Source organism: Thamnophis sirtalis, unplaced genomic scaffold (assembly GCF_051295495.1).
Source record: "Thamnophis sirtalis isolate CommonGarterSnake01/CBP01778 unplaced genomic scaffold, rThaSir2_p1.2 scaffold_3, whole genome shotgun sequence".
In the NCBI taxonomy this organism is placed as follows: Eukaryota; Metazoa; Chordata; class Lepidosauria; order Squamata; family Natricidae; genus Thamnophis; species Thamnophis sirtalis.
In genome coordinates this window covers 5,740,177-5,762,526 of record NW_028261383.1, presented here as the reverse complement: position 1 = coordinate 5,762,526, position 22,350 = coordinate 5,740,177, and the positions used below count along the sequence as shown (strand labels likewise).

General features: G+C 38.4%; 1 protein-coding gene across 1 annotated transcript in view; it reads right to left on the bottom strand.

The window, feature by feature from the left end:
* Positions 1-561: 561 nt before the first annotated feature.
* The window catches only part of LOC148047061 (vomeronasal type-2 receptor 26-like), a 93,887-nt gene continuing 72,098 nt past the window's right edge, over positions 562-22,350 (bottom strand). The window contains exons 5-6 of the mRNA XM_087707715.1: positions 2,344-2,470; positions 562-1,472 (exon numbers count right to left, since the gene is read on the bottom strand). Coding sequence (XP_087563841.1) covers positions 562-1,472; positions 2,344-2,470 — 1,038 coding nt within the window. The remainder of the gene's footprint in view (positions 1,473-2,343; positions 2,471-22,350) is intronic.

Here is a 22,350-nt window from a genome sequence, read left to right as displayed (position 1 = left end):
AGGTGGTTGATTGAGTAATAACAGATACCACCACTCTGCCACTATGAACCCCACTTTCCTCATGTGTCCTTGGTTTTAATGTCTGATTTAAACTTTTTATGTTTTAAATGTGTTTGTAACTACAAGGTGTCCAAAGTTGCCCTATGGTAAGATGGATAGACAGACAGACAGACAAAATTATATCACTCAGCTAGATAAAATTGTAAATAAGCCATGATATAACTAAAATACTGACATTTTAAAAGGACTTTCCTGTGCTATTTTTTTCTGGCATGTGAATAACATTCCCATTGCACCAGTGTCATTTTAAAAATATTTTGATGTGGCATTTCAGGGCTCATGTAATCTAAGGGCAGAGGACAGATATCATACCTCAACTGTTCAAAAGAGAATGGGGGCTGTCTTGCAATTCAACTGGGTAAGTATGGAGGATACATTGTCTGACCACCCTTTAATTTTTTTCAAGCAAAATCATTGGCCAACTCGCATATTGATAAGAACTTGAACCATTTTCTAGGTTTGGCCTGTTGGAAAATATAGATAGTCAAAAATTAGTCTGTTTCACATTTCAACATTTCTTCTGGTAGTAAGCTGCTCTTTTGTATTCAGGTCTGGCCTCAGAATGATAATGTAGCACTTAGGGATGAAGATGCAGCCCTGAAGACCAGCACTAGAGGCCAAGATGGAGAAGACCTGAACAGCCACCATGTATTTCCCTTTGGTACTCAGATAGGTGGGCAGAAAACTCACCCAGACACTGCAGAAGACCAGCATACTGAAGGTGATTAGCTTGGCTTCATTGAAGGCCCCAGGAAGATTCCTAGCCAGGAAAGCCATTGTGAAGCAGATGGCAGCAAGGAAGCCCATGTAGCTAAGGGTGATGTAAAACAGGATAACAGACCCTTCATTGCATTGCAGGATGATCTCTCCAGGCTGGGAGTGGGAGTCAGAGTCAGGGAATGGGGGATAAATTCCTAACCAGATGGAGCAGATGATAATTTGGACAGCAGTACAAGAAAGAATGATGGAGTTGGCCAAGATCTTTCCCAACCATCTCTTCACTTGGTTGCCTGGTTTTGTGGCCAAGAAAGCCAACACCACTGTGATTGTTTTTGCCAAGAGAGAAGAAATGGCAACTGAGAAGATGATGCTGAACACTGTTTGTCGGAGAAGACAGGACACTTTGCTTGGTTGTCCAATGAAGAGAAAAGAGGACAAGAAGCAAAGCAGGAGGGACCCTAGGAGGATGTAGGAGAGATCCCGGTTGTTGGCTTTGACAATGGGAGTTTTTCGGTATTTAATGAATATGAATAAAACAAGGTCTGTGGTTAGGAACAGAAATAGGGCAAAAGAGACCAAGATTATGCCCAGGTATTCTTTATAACAAAGAAAGGTTGGAACTTTGGGGATACATTGGACTCGGTCCTTATTTGGATATTGATCATCTGGACACTTGGTGCATTTTTCCATATCTGAGAAATACAAAAAAGGAATATTTCTTTCATATTATATCCTTTTACCTTTCAAGCATTACTTTCTTAGGATGATAATTGATACCAAGCTTTTAAAAGCACATTTATCAAACTGCTCGGAATAAATCCACTATCATTCCAACTGTTGTTACCCACCTTTTAATCCATAACACAGACAATTATAACATTGGAGAAAAGTAAGCCCATTTTATCCCCAATAATTGTACATTTAGTTTATCACACTTCTCTTCTTGGATTTTATGACCCGCATATTTTATTTTGTTTTGTTTCTTTTCGTCCTGTTCAACCCAACATGACCCTTCAAATAAGGGATTTCTGCTTATGGTGGTTGATGACCTTAATAAGGATTGATTGATTGCTATATCTTTTCATGCAACACTTTTTAGGCACAACATAATATAGGTTTGCTTCAGGTGAGAAAAAGCAATGGATTTAAGACAATTCCTTAAGTTTTGAAGATTCTCCCAGAAAGGACAGATCTAAAGTAAAAAGTAAGAGATGTTTTCTCTAGCAGTAGTAAACCTTGTTCCATCTGCCACACCTATTTCTTCTCCTTTCTTCAAGTTTTGCTATTTATCCATTCAGATAGCAAACATTGTATTTTGAAAATAAACAAGACAACTGCTGAGTTGCAATGTGTCTTTACCATTCAATAAAATTCTTTGGATTAATCTATTTCAGCAAGATACTCCACCAGTAGTGGGACTCAGCCAGAGAACAGGCTGATAACTTTGTGAGCAGTTTGGTAAACTGGTTGTTGGAAGAAATCATTTGGACAGAGAACTGGTTGTTAAATTATTTGAATCCCACCACTGCATCCTACCCCACCCTTTGCTCCAATGTCACCCACCTTCCTGAGTGGAGATGGTCCTCTCTGGACAAGGAACACAGTCATAGCAGCAAACTGGTTCTCCTTTTCGAGCTCTCTTGACAAATCCAGGATGACAACTTTCCACACATTTGGACTGAGGCAGAGACTAAGCAGCAAAAGAAGATTGGGAAAGAAAATGCATTAGGACATTTTCCTAACACATGGCAAGTATCTCTAGCTGCTAAAAAGTACACAAGGGCTTCACAGATGTGAGTATAACCTAACCAATTCCAAAAACTTGTAAGTAATACAAATAGTTGTACGTTCTGCATATATCTCATATTGCACAAAGAAATGAAAGACTTTTTTTATAATAAATTTTTTATTTTCAAACAAACACAAACACACAACACATATAACATAAAAACCACATCAACTACACACAGTATGTCAATTGGTTACAAGGTCCTTCTGCGTCCTTTCCATAGTCATCGCTTGAACTCACATATCAAAATTCACATATTGTCAATCAAATATCTTTGTATACATTGTTATTATGCTTCCTTTGTTTGATTATCACTATTGTTTCTCCATTTTAAACAAAGTATTCTAAATATAACCATTTATATTATAATGATTCATTATATCATCTTCAATATATCCAATAATAAAAAGTTATTATTTTTTATATCCTGTTCTAAGTCATTCTATTATTTTAGCATTGATAACATTCTCTATTAATTTTCAGCTTCATTTTCTTCCATTACTAGTATCATCTATCTAATATACATGTATACAAATTGTTATAATTATTAATCCATTAAGCCTAGCTGTTATTACATCCTTTCAACATAAAACATATTAAATTTGAAGTAATTTTATATTATAGCATTTCATTACATTCATCCTGAAATCATCCAATGATATTACATCTTTATATTCTATTCTATATAGAATTATTTATCTTTTATAAAAAGGCTTTTCAACATCATCTCCATAATCCTCACTTACAGTTTGTATAAAAGTTCATATTATCAATCTAGTATATATAAATGCTTTATTATCATTATTGATCATTTATTTGACTCTAGCTACTTTTACTTTGTACATAGCACTGCATCCTTCCAGAAATAGTGTAGTCTAATACCTCTTGCCATTTGTAAAGTCTGTATTCTAAGTGTTTTCTTGATAAGATAATGATGTGGACTTCTCTTAAGAACTTGTTGTTCATTGCATGTCTTATAAGGATTTGAAACCCTTCATCTGCTCCTTTTATCACCTTAACTTTTGTTATCATTAGTGCTTCTGCTGAAATTACTCTCATTATTTCTGCCAAATTTTCTCTCCTTTCTTCATCTATGTTTTGACAGTTTATTGATCTCTCCTTTCCGTATTTCACACTTGTCATTTCCCTCCATTCTCACTTTGCTGTCTGTGGTTTTTTGAGCTCTGTGCTCAACTTCATCATTGTCTCTTTACTTTCTGTATTTTGATCTATAATTTCAAGTATCTTTTCAATTCTCTCTGTGATTATTAAAACTTTTTGGATTTCTAACAAAATTCTTTGTAAAGTTAGTTCCTTTTCTTTTTCATATTGCACCATTTTTCCATATTATAAACACTGCCAAAACATCCATGGCTTTTGCTAGGCTTCAGACAAGTTCAGTGAAAATTTTCAGCTCAAAGCTTTATCTTTCCTTCAAAGGAACATCTGTATAAACAAAAGTTTTCCCCTGACTCTTTCAGTAAACAAAGCCTATAGCTTTATAATATCAGATTTTGCCAAGCCTTTAGCATCTACATGGCAGTGTTACATCTTTTCCCTCTGTTTTTGCCTTTCTCTGTAATTTCCGAACTCCGGAAGAGAAAAAAAATGTTTAAAGATTACGATCCGACCAGTCTTACTAGGAAAGAAACATTTAATCCATGAATGAGAAAAATGGGAAAAGTATAGAGGAAGAAGGGGGAAAAAGACCAGTCCAGTTTAAAAGTAAGAAGCATTTGTAAAATGTCCATCCATAGAAAACAAACAAAATTAAAGTAGAAAAGATAACACAATAGTTTTAAACCAGGGTTAATTCACCACTAACTATCTTCTGTCTTCAATTTTATTTTAACTCCTAGTCTTTTTGGTTTTCTCTTCTCTAATAATAAAGATTTTTCTCACCATTTCGACACACTGTCTCTCCTGTACTGCTTCTGTTTCAGAGGCTTGTCCTGACCTACTGCAGCCATTTTGACTGCTTTCTCTTGTAACCGGCAGAAAGAGCTTTCTCCTGGATCAATCAGGGACTTTGCAATGTCCCTGAGATTAACAGGACATGCTCTTCTCTATCACTGTTCCTTCAGAATGGTTTAGGTCCAAAACGCCCAGCCAAGAACAGAGATTCGACAGCAATCCTGGAGCCCCAAGATTGCCTGTTGTGTCATTGTGATGTCAAGTTCCACCCACCCCCAGAAATGAAATGAAACACTTTTATACTTTGTAAGTCATCAGGGATGTAATGAGAAAATACATATGTATTTAGCAACAACCTGTGGGTTCCTTCTGAGGTCAAATTCTATATGCATTCCTACATTCTTAATATATCCTTAAAGTTAAAATATCTATTGCTACTAATTGAAATTTAAACTGCTATATTTTAAAATCTTGTAGTGCAGTGATCTGTGAGTCAGAAGGTATCTTCTGATTTGGACAAGGTTCAGATTACATAAACAGATTGCAAATATCCTCCTCTTTTCAAACAGTATAACACAACCCATTTTGTCTTATTTTATTTTTCCAGTTCAACTGACTGCATCTTGGTAAGATAATTGAGATTAAACATGGCTACCCAATCTCCAGAAGAGTTAGACAACCAGAAAAGGTCCTTTCTCATCAGTGACTACAATTAAGTGACACCAACGTCCATAGAAAAACAATCTAACATCTATTGTTTGTTAAAATCAGAGCCTCTTTTTGCCCAGAAGAGATTTAAGGAAATGAAAAATACAGAGAAACTCAATTTTAAAAAATCTAATCAAATTAGGCCAATTGAATCCTTTGGAGGGGCACTTTAATTCAAGTAGGCTTCAAATGAAGTTCCTCTTACAAATCAAAGGTCAAATCAAATTATTTATCCTTTCAAATTGTTTGACATTATTGGATCCTTGGTGTTCTTGGAGCTTAGTTGTTTTCTTGCAGAATTTTGCTTACCCAACTGGTAATATTGTCCGCGCTAAAAAGGAATGGGTTTTGCCCTCTGTTTCTATAAAAGTGGCATGGCCTGTTTATATATAAGTGCCTTGTCTGATATTACTATAGATCAATCAATCAATCAGAATAAAGTTGGAAGGGACCATGGAGGTCTTCTAGTCCAACCCCCTGCTCAAGCAGGAGGCCCCATACCATTTCAGACAGGGAGACTTTCCAGTCTTTTCTTAAAAATCTCCAGTGATGGAGCACCCACATTTTCTGAAGGCAAACTATTCCACTGGTTAATTTTTCTTACTGTTAGGAAGTTTCTCCTCAATTCCAGGTTCCTTCACCCCTAGATTAGTTTCCATCCATGGTTTCTTCTCTTTCCTTCTAGTGCTTTGGAAAATAACATGACCCCACTCTTCTATGTGTAGGCCTTCCACACTGATTAGTCTCAGTCCGCTAGTCTTAAGATTTGTCAAAACAAGAAAAGAAATTAGTACTTTCCATACCTTGTTCAGTAATTTCAGTTCTGATAGAATAGCTTCGCTGATAGTAAGATTCTGCCTTTCAAAACTCCCAAATTTCTTTGTAAAGAAGGGCTGATTGGGGATTACCACCATGCTCCAAATATTCAGGTCAGCTGTTATATCTCCATTTGAGTCTTAGTACAGTTTCTCATTTGTAATATTGAAAAACACATTCTTGTCTAGAAAGTGATGAAACTAGAATGAAAAAATGCAGGAATCCCAAATGAGACAACTGGGTTTCTTACTTGGATTTTGGTTATCAAAAAACTTGCTTTTTTTTACATATAGAAGAGAGTAGAATAGAATATAACACCCACCATCGCCCAGGCCCTCTCTTCCCCCAAGCATTTCTTTGCCTACCAGATTTCCAACTCCATCGCGTTTCTTGCCAACATGTGCAGGGAAACAATGTTTGTGGGACTGAAAAAACTTCAATCAATCAATCCCAACTTCGGGGGGGGGGAGATCTCGTGAAGTTGAATTGATTGATTGATTGAAGGGGTTTTTTAGTTCCACAAACTTGTTTCCCTGCCCAAAACAGCAAGAAACATGATGGAAAAATGCGACAGAGGGGAAATCAGGTAGGCAAAGAAATGCTTGGGGAAAGCAAGGGCCTGGCGATGGTGGGCCAGCACAAGGGAAGGAAGCCGCTTTTCTTTTTCCTTTGCTGCTTGTCTTTCCCTCATGCCAGCAGCTCCCTTCCTCATTTCCCTGTGGAATGCAGTGCCCAGGCAGGATCCTATTTGATAGAGTGGGGGGGACGGGGACGACTGTCAGCCTCTGCTTCGCTGCTGCTTTTTCGGCTGCCATTGAAACGGGGAGGGGGGCATGGTATTTGGGAGGGGAATCATTATGTACTGGAGGATTGTTATTAGGAGCTGTCCTGACTATCTATCTGCGCATGTGGAAGAAGGGAGTTTCCCACCAAGGCCAACTGTCCAGCATTCCACCCTGATGATGCTTTTTGAAAACATCTACCACCTGATGGTTGGGTGAATTATTATTGGACTATGAAATGGGGTGCCAAGGGGAGGGGATTGAATTATACATGATATCTATTGCTTTCGCGCCAATTTACTCAGACTCAGCTTTGCTTTGCTACTTATCGTTTGTAATTAGTAAAAGTACACTTAATTCTAAGCATGGAGTTGAGTGGTTTCTTTCTTGATTATTAAACGAAGGAGCACCTGACAACGACAGAGCAGCCAGCACGAGGGAAGAAAGCTGCTTTTTCTTCTTGCCTGCTGCTTGTCTTTCCCTAATGATGGCAGCTCCTTTCCTCATTTCTGATTTGCAAGTTGAGCTGTTTTTTGCCCTCCGGAGGTTTCAGGAAGGCCAAAAATCATTTGGCCAGCATGCATGCATGCTGGCGCTGACAGGGCAATGCCTTGCATGCCCTCAGAAATGGCTCCATCATGGCTCTAGAGGTTCCCATGCTTTTCACTTAATTAAAAGTAAATGTTTTCCCCTTTTCCCAAACAAGCAGTCACAAGGTCCAATCAGGGTGCTGTCCAGTTGCTTGGTAACATCACTCCTCTTCAGCCACCTGTTGGAATGTCCTTGGTTCCCAGGGGAAAGATGTTTTATTTTGGCTACAAAAACTCCAGCTATCTCTATTCCCCCCTCCCTCATCTCCATTGTGGCAACACTGATGCCTCAAAGATGGCCTCGTCAGGCCAGCTTCAGAGTTGACATAATGTTTAAAATGGGATAAGATGATATAGATGATAGATGATAGATGATAGATGATAGATGATAGATGATAGATGATAGATGATAGATGATAGATGATAGATGATAGATGATAGATGATAGATGATAGATGATAGATGATAGATGATAGATGATAGATGATAGATGATAGATGATAGATGATAGATGATAGATGATAGATGATAGATGATAGATGATAGATGATAGATGATAGATGATAGATGATAGATGATAGATGATAGATGATGATAGGGTTAGGGTTAACAATAAAAACAGAGTGCAGGATATGGGAAAATGTGCTTAATTAAAAGAAAACAATTTCTAAATAAACAATAGGAAAAACATATCAGAAGGAAGAGCAGCTTGATGGTGAACCAGAGACATTCAGTCTCCCCTTTATGGAAGGTCTTCATGAAAGACCCGGAAGCTCTTAGCCAACAAGGCTTTAACTGGGATTCCTGCAGAGTAGTGAGGGTGAGACTAAAGCTATAAGGAGCTCTATCAATTTTATTAATGCAAAATGACTTTAAAATTGTAGGATGAAATTTCATACATCCAATATTTTTAAAACTGGATATATATTTTTTTTAAAATCACGGTATTTAGTATCATAATATAGGTCTACCATAGATTGCCACAGCCACCTCATACTGAACACTTTACCTTGCCCTCCCAGCCCCAGTTGACCAGCCGTAGCCACCCTTCTGCCACCCCTTCCCAGTCACCCCTCTATGGCTGCCTCATCCTGGGTGATTCATCATGGGACAACTTGCCAAGTGCCAAGTTCTGGCAGGCAATGCACATGCTGAATAGGCCTCTGCCTTCCCATTGGATGCAGCACACAATGAGGGCTCTGGGTGGGGCGGGTAGCAGCCTTAGGTACTAGGAGAAGACTGGCAGGCTTTGGAACCAGATAGATGACTGTATCCGAAAGGCTGGCTGGCTGTGCATGGGAGTGGGGATTTGCAGTTCTTCAGGGACCTCTTTCTGGACTTGGTCTGGTTGTGGACATACTGAAGGCGGTTCCTCTCTCCTGAAAAGATCTCATGACAATACAAGATTGGAGATTCCTCAAATGCTCAAGAGCTGGAGGGAGAAAGTTGGATCTAGGCAGGCACGCAGCTTGAAGCCTTTGGTTGGGGCCCCTCTGGGGACCTCACAGAAAGCTTGGAGGCACTGGGGAAGCAGGAGCATGGGGATAGAAGCCACTGCAGACAGGCAATTGGTCATGACCTACCACAGAGAGTGACAGCCAGGGAAGCTCTGATCCATTCCACTGGAATGGGTAGCAGTGGCCTCTGAAGCATCAGTTCTATTCACTGAACCTGACTGCCCCACCTGTCTCCTTGCAATATATCCCAGCTTGTCTGAGCAAGGGCCCAGGCAAGCTCAGCTACATTAGCCCCAACACATGTCATACATACCCCTTGGGTTATAATTACCCTGAGCTAGTTTCACAGTAGGATACCCTTCAGAGATGAATGGGGCTATCCAGCAGACAGCCCAGTTCAAAGGAGGGTTGATAGGGCTGGCCCCAGTGGTATTCTACTGCTGGCATGTGCCAGGGTGCTATCTTGGACTACCAAAAGACTCTGTCACCCTCCAGGTAGATCAGCAGGATTTGGCACTCAGCAACCAGACTAGCATGGGGTAGAAGCTCTGAGCACACTGACTGAGGCTTGTGCTTGAGTAAATCCCTTGAAAGTAATGGAACTTTATTCAGGTTGACAATGCACAGTAGAGGAGCAAAATGGCGCTGTGTGACTCCTTCTCATTCAACTCCCCTGGAAGTGAAGTGAAGCACCCAATACTGCTTCCCTCTAGGGCAGGATGGAGAGGAATGGCTGGAGAGGAGTGGATGCAGGAGGGATATAGAAGGGCATCCGCAATGGTGCAGAGTGACCAGAGTGAGGAGGCTGGTATGAGCAGCTCTGTCCAATTGTCCTAGACCCTGTCCACTTGACACAGACAAGCAAAACTACCTGCAGTTGTTGAAAACAGTGGCACAATGTGAAAATAATCAGCAAAAACCAAAGAGATCCTCGGTGGTCTTCTTCCCACCCCTAGAATGGATAAAAAGAAGGAGCAGAAGGTGGTGGAGGAGCAGAAGGAGGATGAGACTCTTCCATTCTTGCTCAGAAGGAATTAATCCTTGTCAGGACCCCATACCTGCCACGGCTGCAGCCTTACAGCCCCCAGCATACTTTTGCCATTCATCCTTCCTCTCTTGGATCTGGAGGAATAGGCAGCATTCAAGGCATGTGCCACAGTCTTAACAACACTGTAGATGTTTTGTTCAGTAAAAATCAGTATTCCATTACTTTTCTGTAGCATTAACAATGGTGTTTTCTCAGTGCATCTTCTCCGGACTTTGACAGAAAAGACATGCTCAGAAAAAGAAAAATTAAAAGCTTTTTGTTTGAAATCACTATTAAGATAGGCAAAGGGTCCAAAGTAATCAGATTTGTGCCCTATATTTCTACCAATACGAAAGGACCAAATGCTATGGATGTAATTTAAATATATCCTGGAACGTTCAAATATATGATAAAATTCTTCTAAGGCTGTGGTAATCCAGACTTTCTTTTCAATGAGTCCTGGCAAGACTTTAAGTATTTCCTGTACAATCAGCATTCCTTGTTGCACCCAATTAATTTCCATAAAGTAAATGAAAACATTAACTTGTTTCTAGGTAATGAGGGAAGCAGTACTGAATCTTGTACCTATAGGTATTGAGAATCTTTGTGAAAAGACCACACAAATGCCATTTCTGATTAGCATAGGAGTCAACGTATTGACAAAACTCTCTGCATTGTCTGTGTCTGAAGCAACAAGACCAGCCATGGTCCATTTGAAATAGAGCAGAAGTTTGACTATTGCTGGGTACTGGATTCCTTCTTTGGGGAACATTTGATGGAAAAAGGGGAAATGAGTTTTGTCACTCAGTGTGTTTGAAACACGTTTATAAGTGATCTGGAAAAGAAATAATATTTTGTTTTATCTGGAACTAGAATAATAACAGAATAACAGAGTTAGAAGGGACCTCGGGGGTCTTCTAGTCCAACCCCCTGTTCAAGCTAGGAAATCCTATACCATTTCAGACAAATGGTTCTCGATCTTCATAAAAATATCCAGTGTTGGTGTACCCAAAACTTTTGGAGGAAAGTTGTTCCACTGATTAATTGTTCTAACTGTTGGGAATATGTTCAATCTCTCCCTGATCAGTTACCATCCATTTCTTCTTGTCCTGCCTTTAGGTGTTTCAGAGAATAGTTTGACTCCCTCTTCTTTGTGGCAGCCTCTTAGATATTGGAACACTGCTATCATGTCACCCCTAGCCCTTCTTTTGATTAAATTCCTGTATACCCAGTTCCTGCAACTGTTTTTCATGTTTTATCCTCCAATCCCCTAATCCCCTTTGTTGGTCTTCTCTGCACTCTTTCTAGAGTCTCAACCTCTTTGTATATTGTGGTAACCAAAACTGGATGCAATAATCCAAGTGTGGCATTATCAGATCAAGATTAAATTATTAGATTTTAATAAATCAAACTTGGTTTTACAATTGTTTCCAGGAATCCTATATTTGTTTATAATTGGTATTATACAATATAACCATTTATAATACGATTTAATCTGTGTCATATTTATCTCTCTACTCTTCTTTTCATTTCCTGCACATTCAGAAGGATGGATACATTGTCAGAAAAACCTGTTGGATTTTGTAGGTGCTCAACACAATGGATATCTGCACGGAGATGTCATTATTACTTCCATCAATTAGAGACAAGAGGTTGTCCTTTTTTCCACAGCTGTAGTTAGGAATATTAGCTTCTCCAGTAGAGACGATGTCCAGCAAGGCATCTGAAGTTACAATGATGCTCATATGGTTGTCATGGATATTGTAGCCAAGTGTCAGATTGTTCAGGAGCTGGATTTCCCTTCTGATTTTTTGAATGGCCAAAATGAAGGATAGAATATTGGAATATTCAGTTCCTGTTTTACTGTAAATAAATGTGCACATCATCACCATTGACCCTAATAATGTATATTGAATATGTTCTTGTTTGATTCTATCCGCCTTTTTAGTTTTAAACCAGGATTGTTCCAAACCCAAAGGCAAATTGTACTATCCCATCAACATTTAATTTTTATTATCATTGAGAAGATGGTATGAAAATATACTTCCACCTGTTAATAATCATAAATAGATTTGTATTGTTAGTTGCATTAAGTAATATAATTAATACTAATTTTATTTGCCTAAATATCTCTAAAGTGAGTAGCTTTCAGTTTTGATCTGGTATGCTAAAGGACACCAATGGACAGGTACTGTAGTAACTGATTCAAAGAAGACCAAACAAAGAAGTCATCATATCAGTATTGCAGTCACTACCAACTCCGAAGGCTACAGAAACTGATGGAATACCCAGAGAAATAGGATAAGCTACAGAAGAAGTCAAGGTTCTAACCATGCTATGCCAGCAAATATTGAGAAAAACACAGCAGAAAACTGATGGGAAGATATTAATCTAAACTCCTTTTTATTATCAATTTGCATTTTTATTCAAAACATTAAAATGCAAACTCCCCCCCCCAAAGAAAGCAAAAACAAAAGATGACTAAACAAGACTACACAAAAAAGAGTGCATAGATTAAAAAAGACAAAACAGGCATAAACATAAATCCCCCCCCCAGTTGAATTCTGATATATTACAAAGGTAATTCTCCTCCAACTTTGCAAAGCCATCACACAATTTATAAATTTCTAAAAAGTATTACCAAACTCACTTAGCCTGAAATCCATCTACTATATGAAAATATAGCCAACAGGTAAAACCAACAGCTAAATTAAATTTCAAAACCCTATATTAATATTTATTGTATTTCACAGAGAGAAAGTCCACAATGACTTCTGGTCCACCATACGTCACCATAGTCATTGTCTTTTGTCCATCTAGCATCAAATCTTCTCCACTGAGTCTTAATAATGAGACTTAAGATATGACTCAGGATCTTTCCTAACTGTTGGATTTTCTTCCCCCAAATTATAAATTCCTTTTATGTATATCTCCACAGCATTTGTAAATTGTAATATAGCATCTCTTAACAATTGTTTTCCAATTAGGTATGATAAATCAATTCCTCAATCTTTCTCAATCTTCTTGAAAAAGTTGAGTTCATGACTGGTCAATTCTATTAACTTAATGTCTTTAAAATCCAAAGATTTCCCAGAGTCCTCTAGCCACCTTGCATTTTCCAAGTCTAGCTCATTGTTCAGTTCTGCTAGCAGCAAATTATATTCCAATCCATCAGATTGTAAGTCTTATTATACTGCTATTACTTATAGCTGGTTATCATCTTCAAGTTAGTTTAAAACTTTATCAAGCTTTTTATCCAATTGGTCAAGTTGAATTTGTAAGTTTGTATCTGTATTTTGAATTTATTTATTTGTCAAGCAAGTGCACAGTAATAGGTATTAGTATAGACATGGACATGATCACATGAAATTGATACAAATAAATGAATATAAATAAGTATACATAGCCATGAACACGTATCAAAGGGGACAGTAGGACAGTTATGGTAGACACACTGGTGTGCTTATGCACACCTCCTTAGGGACCTCTTAGGAAATGTGTGAGGTCCACAGTGCTTAAAAAGTATTCTGTTTCCCCAATAGCAAAAATAATAGCCTGCAAGCAAAATGATACTTAGAATCATCCAATGCACCCTGAAGACCTACACGAAAAAAGAAATGGCTTTTATTTTGTCAATCACATCAAGTTTTGGGGTATAGTCATAAAAGTGGGAATCCCAAAACATCTTCTTGTCTTCCTGAACAATTCTGGATGCCACTCTATGGACAGAAGATGATGAAACAAATTAACTCCAGGATGGCAAAGGAGTGCAACAACGCTGGATATTTTCCCCCTATTTATTCAATCTGTATGTTGAATCTCTATATGAAAAAAAGTTGGATTTGAAGAAGATGAGTATGATTTTAAGCTTGCAGGAAGAAACATCAATAACGTGTTCTCAAAATGCAAAGGATCAGTAAGCTGTAATAATAAAAGTCAAGGAACACAGCAAAAATGGATTAAAATTAAATATTAAGAAGACAAAATCATGATAATAGGAAGAACAGCCAGTCTTAGAATTGGCAATGAAGATAGCAAAGTGATGGAGAGCTTCTTCCTTGTAGGATCAACCATCAGTAGTAAAGGAACAAGCAGTCAAGAAATGCACTGCAGACAAGCATTTGGAAGGACAGTCATGAAAGTCTTGGAAAAGATACACAAATGTTGGGATGTGTCTATACTCACTAAGATCAAAACCATGAATATTATGATAATCTCAGTGACAATCTATGAAAATGCAAGTTGGACTTGAAGTAGCAAATTAGAAAGAGCATTGATGCTTTTGAACTTTGGTATGAGAGAAGATTCCAATGAATATGGGCAGGAGAGAATAAAAAAGTAACACAATTGGAAGGAACCTTGGAGGTCTTCTAGTCCAATCCCCTGCTCAAGCAGGAAACCCTATAACATTTCAGACATATGGTTGTCTAATCTCTTTTTAAAAACCTCCACTGTTGGAGCACTCAAAACTTCTGGAGGCAACTCATTAATTGTTCTAATTGTCAGGAAATTTCTCCTTAGTTCCTGGTTGGTTCTCTCCTTGATTAGTTTTCATTCATTGCTTCTTCTTCTGCCTTCTGGTGCTTTGGAGGGAAAAAACCTAATGGATCATCAATCAAATCAACCAAGAGTTTTCATTTGAGCCACAAGTGACCAGGCCAAGATGTTGAGACTCTAGAAAAAGTGCAGAGGAGAGCAACCAGGATGATTAGGGGACTGGAGACTAAAACTTATGAAGAATGGTTTCAGGAACTGGGCATGGCTAGTCTAGTGAAGAGAAGGACCAGAGGAGACATGATAGCAGTGTTCCAATATTTGAGGAGCTGTCACAGGAGAGGGTCAAGCTATTTTCCAAAGGCATCCAAAGGCCAGAAAAAGAATAATGGATGGACACTGACCAAGGAGAGTTTCAACCTAGAAATAAGGAAGAACTTTTTGACAGTGAGAACAATCAGCCAATGGAACAGAAGTTGCCTTCAGAAGTTGTGGGAACTTCATCACTTGAGACTTTCAAGAAGAGATTGGACTGCCATTTATCATAAATGGTGTATGGTGTCCTGCTTGAGCAGGGGGTTGGACTAGATGATTTTAAGGTCCTTTCTGTTAATCTATTAAAACTCATTAAGCAAGAGCGTGGCTTCATATGTGATCCAGAAAACCAATGGTAAAAATAAATCTTCCCCTGTTCCTATAAGGAGCAGGCATTTAATAAGCTACTTTAAAAGTACAGAACTGGACTGGAAATAGGTGACTACAGAGTTTCAATAAATAATGTATGGATGAATGGATGTATGAATATAAAATGCCTGGTCTAAAAGTCATCCTTTTTACATAATTAAAAAAGTGATGGGAAAAGTTGATTTGCTTCTGCTAAATGAGAACATAAGCAAGTGATCAAATCAACACTGCAAGAGGAAGGAATATCATTTGGATTTGGAGTTCTGAGTCTCTGTCTCAGGCCTTCAAGACAAAACAGGGGAGTTCTGGGAATCAAAATGAGCAAAGGAATTGTGAACAGGAAGAATACATCTTGCTGACTTTAGGGACATCACAAAGTCCCTGATTGATGCAAGAGAAGGTCTTCAAGCCGGTGACAAAAAATCCAGCCATGACTGATGAAGTCGGAGCGGCTCCAAAATGGAAGGATACGGAAAGAGAAAGTGTTTCTAGCTGGTAAGGAACTTTTACTGTTTTAAAAAGAGACTGCCTATAAAAAAATAAAATTAATTTAAATTGGAGAACAGAAGAATCAAGCAGTGGAATTAAATTTGGAATGGTTTTGGACAGTGGTTATCTTAGTTTTTAAATGCAATTTTCATGGATGAAATTTATGAAAGCCTTTTAATGGATTAAGTTTTCTTCTTCTATTTTTTCTTTTATTTTCTCTGTAACCTATGGTCTAAAATTTTCCTCTTTCATGGGTATTCTTCTAACCCATTTAAAAATTGGACTCTTTTTTTCTAACTTAAAATACAAAAAAGATACAAAAAGAAATAAGGAAATTTGCAACAATAACACTGCTACTCAGAGGCTGGAAGGTTTGTGTATTGGAAACGGAAGACTTTTTTCTTCTTCACTGAATGTTTTGGCTTGGATTACAAGGTCTCACTGCTTGGTTATAGAGAATGATAAGAAGGGAAGCATACAGATCTCCATTTGAAGTATATCTTTAACCAGAGAAAAGTGAAAACAAAATGTCTTTGTGAATCTATGCTTAAGCAGCTGTGCAGCTGTGTTTGTTAGCTGGAGAGAATGGCACAATTTCAAAAGCAAACAGAAATCGTAAGCTTGCAAAAGATATTTTTATAAATACAAAAAATATCAAATACATATGAGAGGATAGAGAAGTTGGAAGACTTAGAGCATATAACAGCAAAATATGATGAAGAAGTTGAGGATGCTTATCAAATGGAAAATGTGGTGGTTAAAACCCAAAAAATTGGAAAATGAATATAAAATTTGTTGATATTTATGGTGATTGGTTTCTCTCTGAAAATGGAAAGAGTGAAATACTGAAAGAGGAATTAAGTGGAGGAGAAATTTATCCCAGAGGGCAAAATACAGGAGAAGAAAAAAAATCCAAAGCATCTATGGATTTAAAATTTCATTATCAATAGCATTGATAACACTACTGACAATCAAAGATAAGCTGACTAAAGAAACAGAAGAAGGGCATCAAGATTACATGAGAGATCTTATAAGCAAGGAGTTGCTAAGAGGAGTCCATACAAAGTTGATCAAGGAGACGATTAGAGGACCGGCACCACAAATGGCAGAAAATATGACACTGTTTTGCTATTGGAAAGATACAGGTTGATAGGTGGGAGAATATAATTTAAAACTAGTTAAACTTAGTGAAATTTATGGACAATGGATATAGTTTAAATAAATAATTGATAATGTTACTAATGTATACAATGTGTAGTGTTATAATGAGTATAATTGGATATGAATATTAAATGGTACCCATGTAAGGAAGATTACAAATCCCTTTGGATTATATGTAAAGATTAATAAAAAAGAGCCAAGTTAGATACAGATAAAGTTTTGATTATTAGGGGGAAAATGTTATGATACAGGATATAGTCAAATAATGGAGGGATAAGAATAACAACATATAAATAGATATGGGTATAACATAAGGAAACTGGATGTAAATTTTAAACAGTGATTTGGAAAGGAGGATTAGAAAACTTTTTTATGTTTTTATGATGTTTAGCTAGAATAGCACATAAGGATTTAGTGTTAGTGGAGGATTTTAGAAATAGTAATTGAAAGGCTAGTATGTGGTTATGTATTAAATTTTGGTATATTTTATGATGAAGGACGTTTAAATAATTATAGTCAAATAAAAATGGAGGTATAAGGGTAACATGTATAAATATTTGAGTTAAAATGCTTGAGTTAATATGAATTATGTTTGTTGACTGCGGAAGAGATGCACAAAAGTCTTTTTGTAACCAACTGATACACTTTCTACAGCATGTAAAGAAGGATGTTGTGTTTGTTTTAAATAAAAAAAAAATATTAAAAAAAGAAATACATGTGCATTACAGGCTGAATTGCTTACACCATAGGTTGAAGAAAAGGTGTCTCACTGAAGTGGAATGGCTTATACATAGCATTTATTGCAGTAAGAATCACACTAATCAAATGGTCTCCTGGATTGTAATAATTCCATGGCTTCACCCCTCTCTGCTGCTCCAAAATCATGGAACATTTGATTCTCAGTTTCTCAGTATTTGCCTGAAGCAGCAGTCGTAGTGTTAGGAGCAGAAATAGGAGGTCCATTCCTCTCTGAGCTGAATCAGTCACCTCGCTGTCTTCAGATGTCAAGAAGACAGACAAATTCAAAGGATTCCCTCAACATGGAAAACCGGTGTTTTTCCTGATGCAGACAAAGCTCAATAAGTCTTCACATATAAATGGTGGAAAAAGTTATGTTCAACATATAGTCCCTGCTTGTCCTAAAACTTATGCCAAACCTTCAGCCTGAACAAAAGTATTTATCTTTTTTCTGATGCTAGATCCCTTCCACATTGTTTCAGTCTGTTTACATCAAAGGCAAGCACTGGAGAAGCAGCAGAAGAGGCCTCAAAGACAAAGATGATGATAATTACAACGAAAAATAACATATTCTCTGAGGGATGCTGAATTTCTACTGGGATTCCATAATTAAAGATGTATCTGGAGAAAAAGCTCTTCATGAAAAGGCCAGACACATCTGTGGGAGCAGAGTTCTGCTGCAGTTATGGTCTTATCGGTTGGGACATGTCCAAAAAATGATGATGGAAAATGGGAGGTGATTTGACTTCTGATGTCCCTCTGCTTTTCAGCATCCATGGAGACTTCTGGGGAGGATAACCCAGACCCATTTGAATTTGATGCCCCTCAGTTGATATGACCTATTTCTAATTCTCCCTACCTTCTAATCCAGGGGTGTCAAACTGGCAGCCCATGGGCAAGATGTGTCACATGCAGGCCATGCCCACCCCAGCTCTGCAAAGGGGAAAAACATTGGGAAACAAATGTCATCCGATGGCAACGTGATGAGGCATGTTTTCTAATCCCAATAAGCAACAGTATCTTTGAACTTTGACACATATTAAAATTTTGGCTCATTCATGGTTTCTCTTCCTTTTTTTCTTCATCTTATAGTTTAGCTTATTTTAACATTTCTTGTGCCTAAATTGAAATTAATATCTCCTTTCTCTTCTATTCTAAAAATACCAATTTCTCTGTGATGAGAGTTGACCAAGGGACAGAACTGTATCAGTGGGCAAACACGGGAAAGGTATAAATAACTAACATAACTAGAATAACTAAAATAACTTCCTTCCTTCCTTCCTTCCTTCCTTCCTTCCTTCCTTCCTTCCTTCCTGCCTGCCTGCCTGCCTGCCTTCCTTCCTTCCTTCCTTCCTTCCTTCCTTCCTTCCTTCCTTCCTCCCTTCCTCTGCTTGAACGTGTCCAGTATAGATGTTCAGTGATGGTCATTGCTGGCAGGGCTGTGGATTGCATTGGATTTTTATGTCTAACATTCATGTTTCTGTTCTAAATATTCTAGAATATGTATAGTATTTTTTATATTAAATAATTTAGTTCTATGCTCAGGACAATAACTTTTAATTGGATGACTGGAAACTCCCTCAATTTGAATGGTTCACAGCTGAAATTTTGCCCATTTCAGTTAATAGGAACTCCACATAACTTGCAGTTCAGAAGGTGTATCGGCTTCAGCAATAAATCTTCTCAACCGCAATTTCCCGTATGGTCCTAATAGCAATAGAAATAGCACTTAGATTTATATACCACTGCACGCTACTTTACAATCAGTGGTGGGATTCAATTTTTTTTACTATTGGTTCTGTGGGTGTGGCTTGGTGGGTGTGGCTTGGTGTTCATGTGACTGGGTGGGTGTGGTTTGGTAGTCATATGACTGGTTGGCCATGTGACTGGGTAGGCATGGATGGTGATCATGTGACTAGGTGAGCATAGATGTGTTGTAATGTGACTGGGTGGCCATGTGACTGGGTGGGTGGGGCCATCAAAAGGTCGTATTTACCTATTCAGAGAATTTCCCTCTACCGGTATGCACAAACTGGTCTAAACCGGTCAAATACCACCTTGATTTACAGCTCTCTCTAAGTGGTTTACAGAGTCAGCATATTTTCCCCAACAATCTGAGCCCTCATCTTATCAACCTTGGAAAGATAGAAGGCTGAGTAAACTTTCAGCCACTCAGAGTCAAACTGCAGGAAGTTGGCAGGATTAGCCTGCAATCCTGCATTCTAACCACCATGCCACAGTAGCACCTAATCCTTTGTGACTGATGTTAATCTAGTCCAGGGGTAGTCAACCTTTTTATGCCTACTGCCCACTTCTGTATCTCTGTTAGTAGTAAAATTTTCTAACTGCTCACCGGTTCCACACTAACGGTGATTTATAAAGTAGGGAAGTAACTTCACTTTATAAAATTTATAAAGCAGAGTTACAGCAAACCCCTACCACCCACCATGAAAGCTCGAACACCCACTAATGGGCAGTAGGGACCAGGTTGACTACCACTGATCTAGTCAACTAAATTTCAGTACTAAATTTGCACCAGATAAGGGCCAACAGAATTCAAGTGGGGTTGCACATGCACAATTTGTGGCAACATAGAGACTCTAAGCCAGTGTTTCTCAACCTTGGAGACTTTAAGTCCTGTGGACTTCAATTCCCAGAATTCTGGGAGTTGAAGTCCACAGGACTTAAAGTCACCAAGGTTGAGAAACACTGCTCTAATCTGATGAAATATTTAACTTTTCCCCCAGTTCTCCTTGCTCTTCTCCTACCATGACATCTTTATTTATTAATTGATTTATTTAAGTCTTGGTTGTTTTCTTGGAATTTAATGTCATTAAACTTAAACTCTTAATATTTATTATTTCCTTTGGTTTTAAAAAAAACTTAATTGTCAAACGGATGCAAAGGTAGCATACATGCCCAATAATAAATGCAATGAAAAATTAATTATGAGCCTAAGAAACAAATTTACTTTAACTTCCCCACTTTAACCACGAGATGTTCCTTTCTGTTTAGGTCTGGTCTCAGGATAATAATGTAGCACTTCGGGAAGAAGATGCAGCCCAGCAGTCCAGCACTGGAGGTCAAAATGGAGAAGACTTGGACAACCACCATGGACTTTCCTTTGGTGCTCAGGTAAGTGGGCAGGAAGGAGATCCAGACACTGCAAAAGACCAGCATGCTGAAGGTGATTAGCTTGGCTTCATTGAAGGCCCCAGGAAGGTTCCTGGCCAGAAAAGCTACAGTGAAACAAATGGCAGCCAAAAAGCCCATGTAGCCAAAGACAACATAAAACATGGTGACAGAATTTTCGTTGCATTGAAGAGTGATCTCTCCAGGCTGGGAGTGCAGGTCAAAGTCAGGGAATGGAGGAGAAATGACTAACCACGTGGCAGAGATAAAAATTTGACCAGAACAACCACAAAGGATGATGGAGTTGGCCAAGCTCTTTCCCAACAATTTTCTGACTTTATTCTCTGGTTTTAATGCCAGAAATGCCAGCACTACTGTTATTGTTTTGGCCAACACAGAAGACACGGCTATTGAGAACACAATGCTAAACACTGTTTGTCGGAGAAGGCAGGTGGCTTTCCTTGGTCGGCCAATGAAGAGAAAGGAGGACAAAAAGCAGAGCATGAGGGAGACCAGGAGAATGTAGGAGAGATTCTGGTTGTTGGCTTTGACAATGGGAGTTTCTAGGTATTTAATGAATATAATTAAAATGAATCCTGTGATTAAGAACAGGAATAGGGCAAAGGAGACCAAGGTGATGCCCAGATGTTCTTCATAGGACAGGAAGGTTATTCTTTTTGGGATACATTGGATTCTGTTCTCAGTTGGATATTGATCATCTGGGCACCTAGTGCATTTTTCAGTATCTGAAAAAAAAACAAAGTAATATTTATTTTATAGTCTCTCACATTTCATAAAATACCTTTGGATGGCAGCTTATAAGAAGAGATGGGTAAGCCATAGTAAATGGTAAATAGCAGCCTGAATACACAAGTAAAACAATTTTTGTCACTGAGCATCTTAAAGCAAACTTTGGGTACCTTATGTCCCAGGAAAAGCCCTCAATATATACAACTATAAAAACAAGGCTCCCAAAAGGAAGGACAAAAGTGAAATAACTGGTGCCACAATTCACCAATGAACCTTCACCAATGAAAACCACCACATTTTCCTCCTGCACTGATCTCACCTAATCCCAATGCTTGGAGGAAGAGGAACTAGATGTCCAGGATTTTAGAAGGGCTTGTTGAAATTTAAGAGGCAGGGTGTTAAACAGGACAGGAGTTTCAACAAAAAAGGCAGGCTTCAAGGAAAATATCTACAACATCTGGAACATGTCCATTATATCTGCTCTGGTGGGAAAAGCAGATAACTTGAGGGAGAGGACGTCCAACTGATACCAGAAGTGGTATTCAGCCAGTTCTGACAGGTTCTGGAGAACTGGTAGCAGAAATTTTGAGTAGTTTGGAGAATCAGCAAGTAGGCTGGCCCCACCTCTGCTGCCTCCCAGACTCCCAGCTGATCTTCTTTTGTTGCCCTGAACAGGAGAATGGAACTGGAAAGCAGATTAGTGGGGTAGGGAGGAAATGGGGATTTTGCAGTATCTTTCCCCTGCCTCGCCCACAAAGTGACACCTACAAAGCCATGCCATGCCCACAAAGCCATGTCCACAGAACTGGTGTTTTGAATCCTACCACTGAATGATACCTTAGCCCTATGCAAAGTCGGGCTTTAGGGGTGAATTACACTACAATTGGAAAGAATCTGGGAGTCTGTCCAGCTCACAACTCAGAAGTACAATATGATAAAATATAGGAAAACCAAATATTTGCATGCTATTGCATTCTGGACTATTCCTGCTGATCTTAAAGAGCAATCCCATGTGGAACAATATCAAGTGAAGCACACT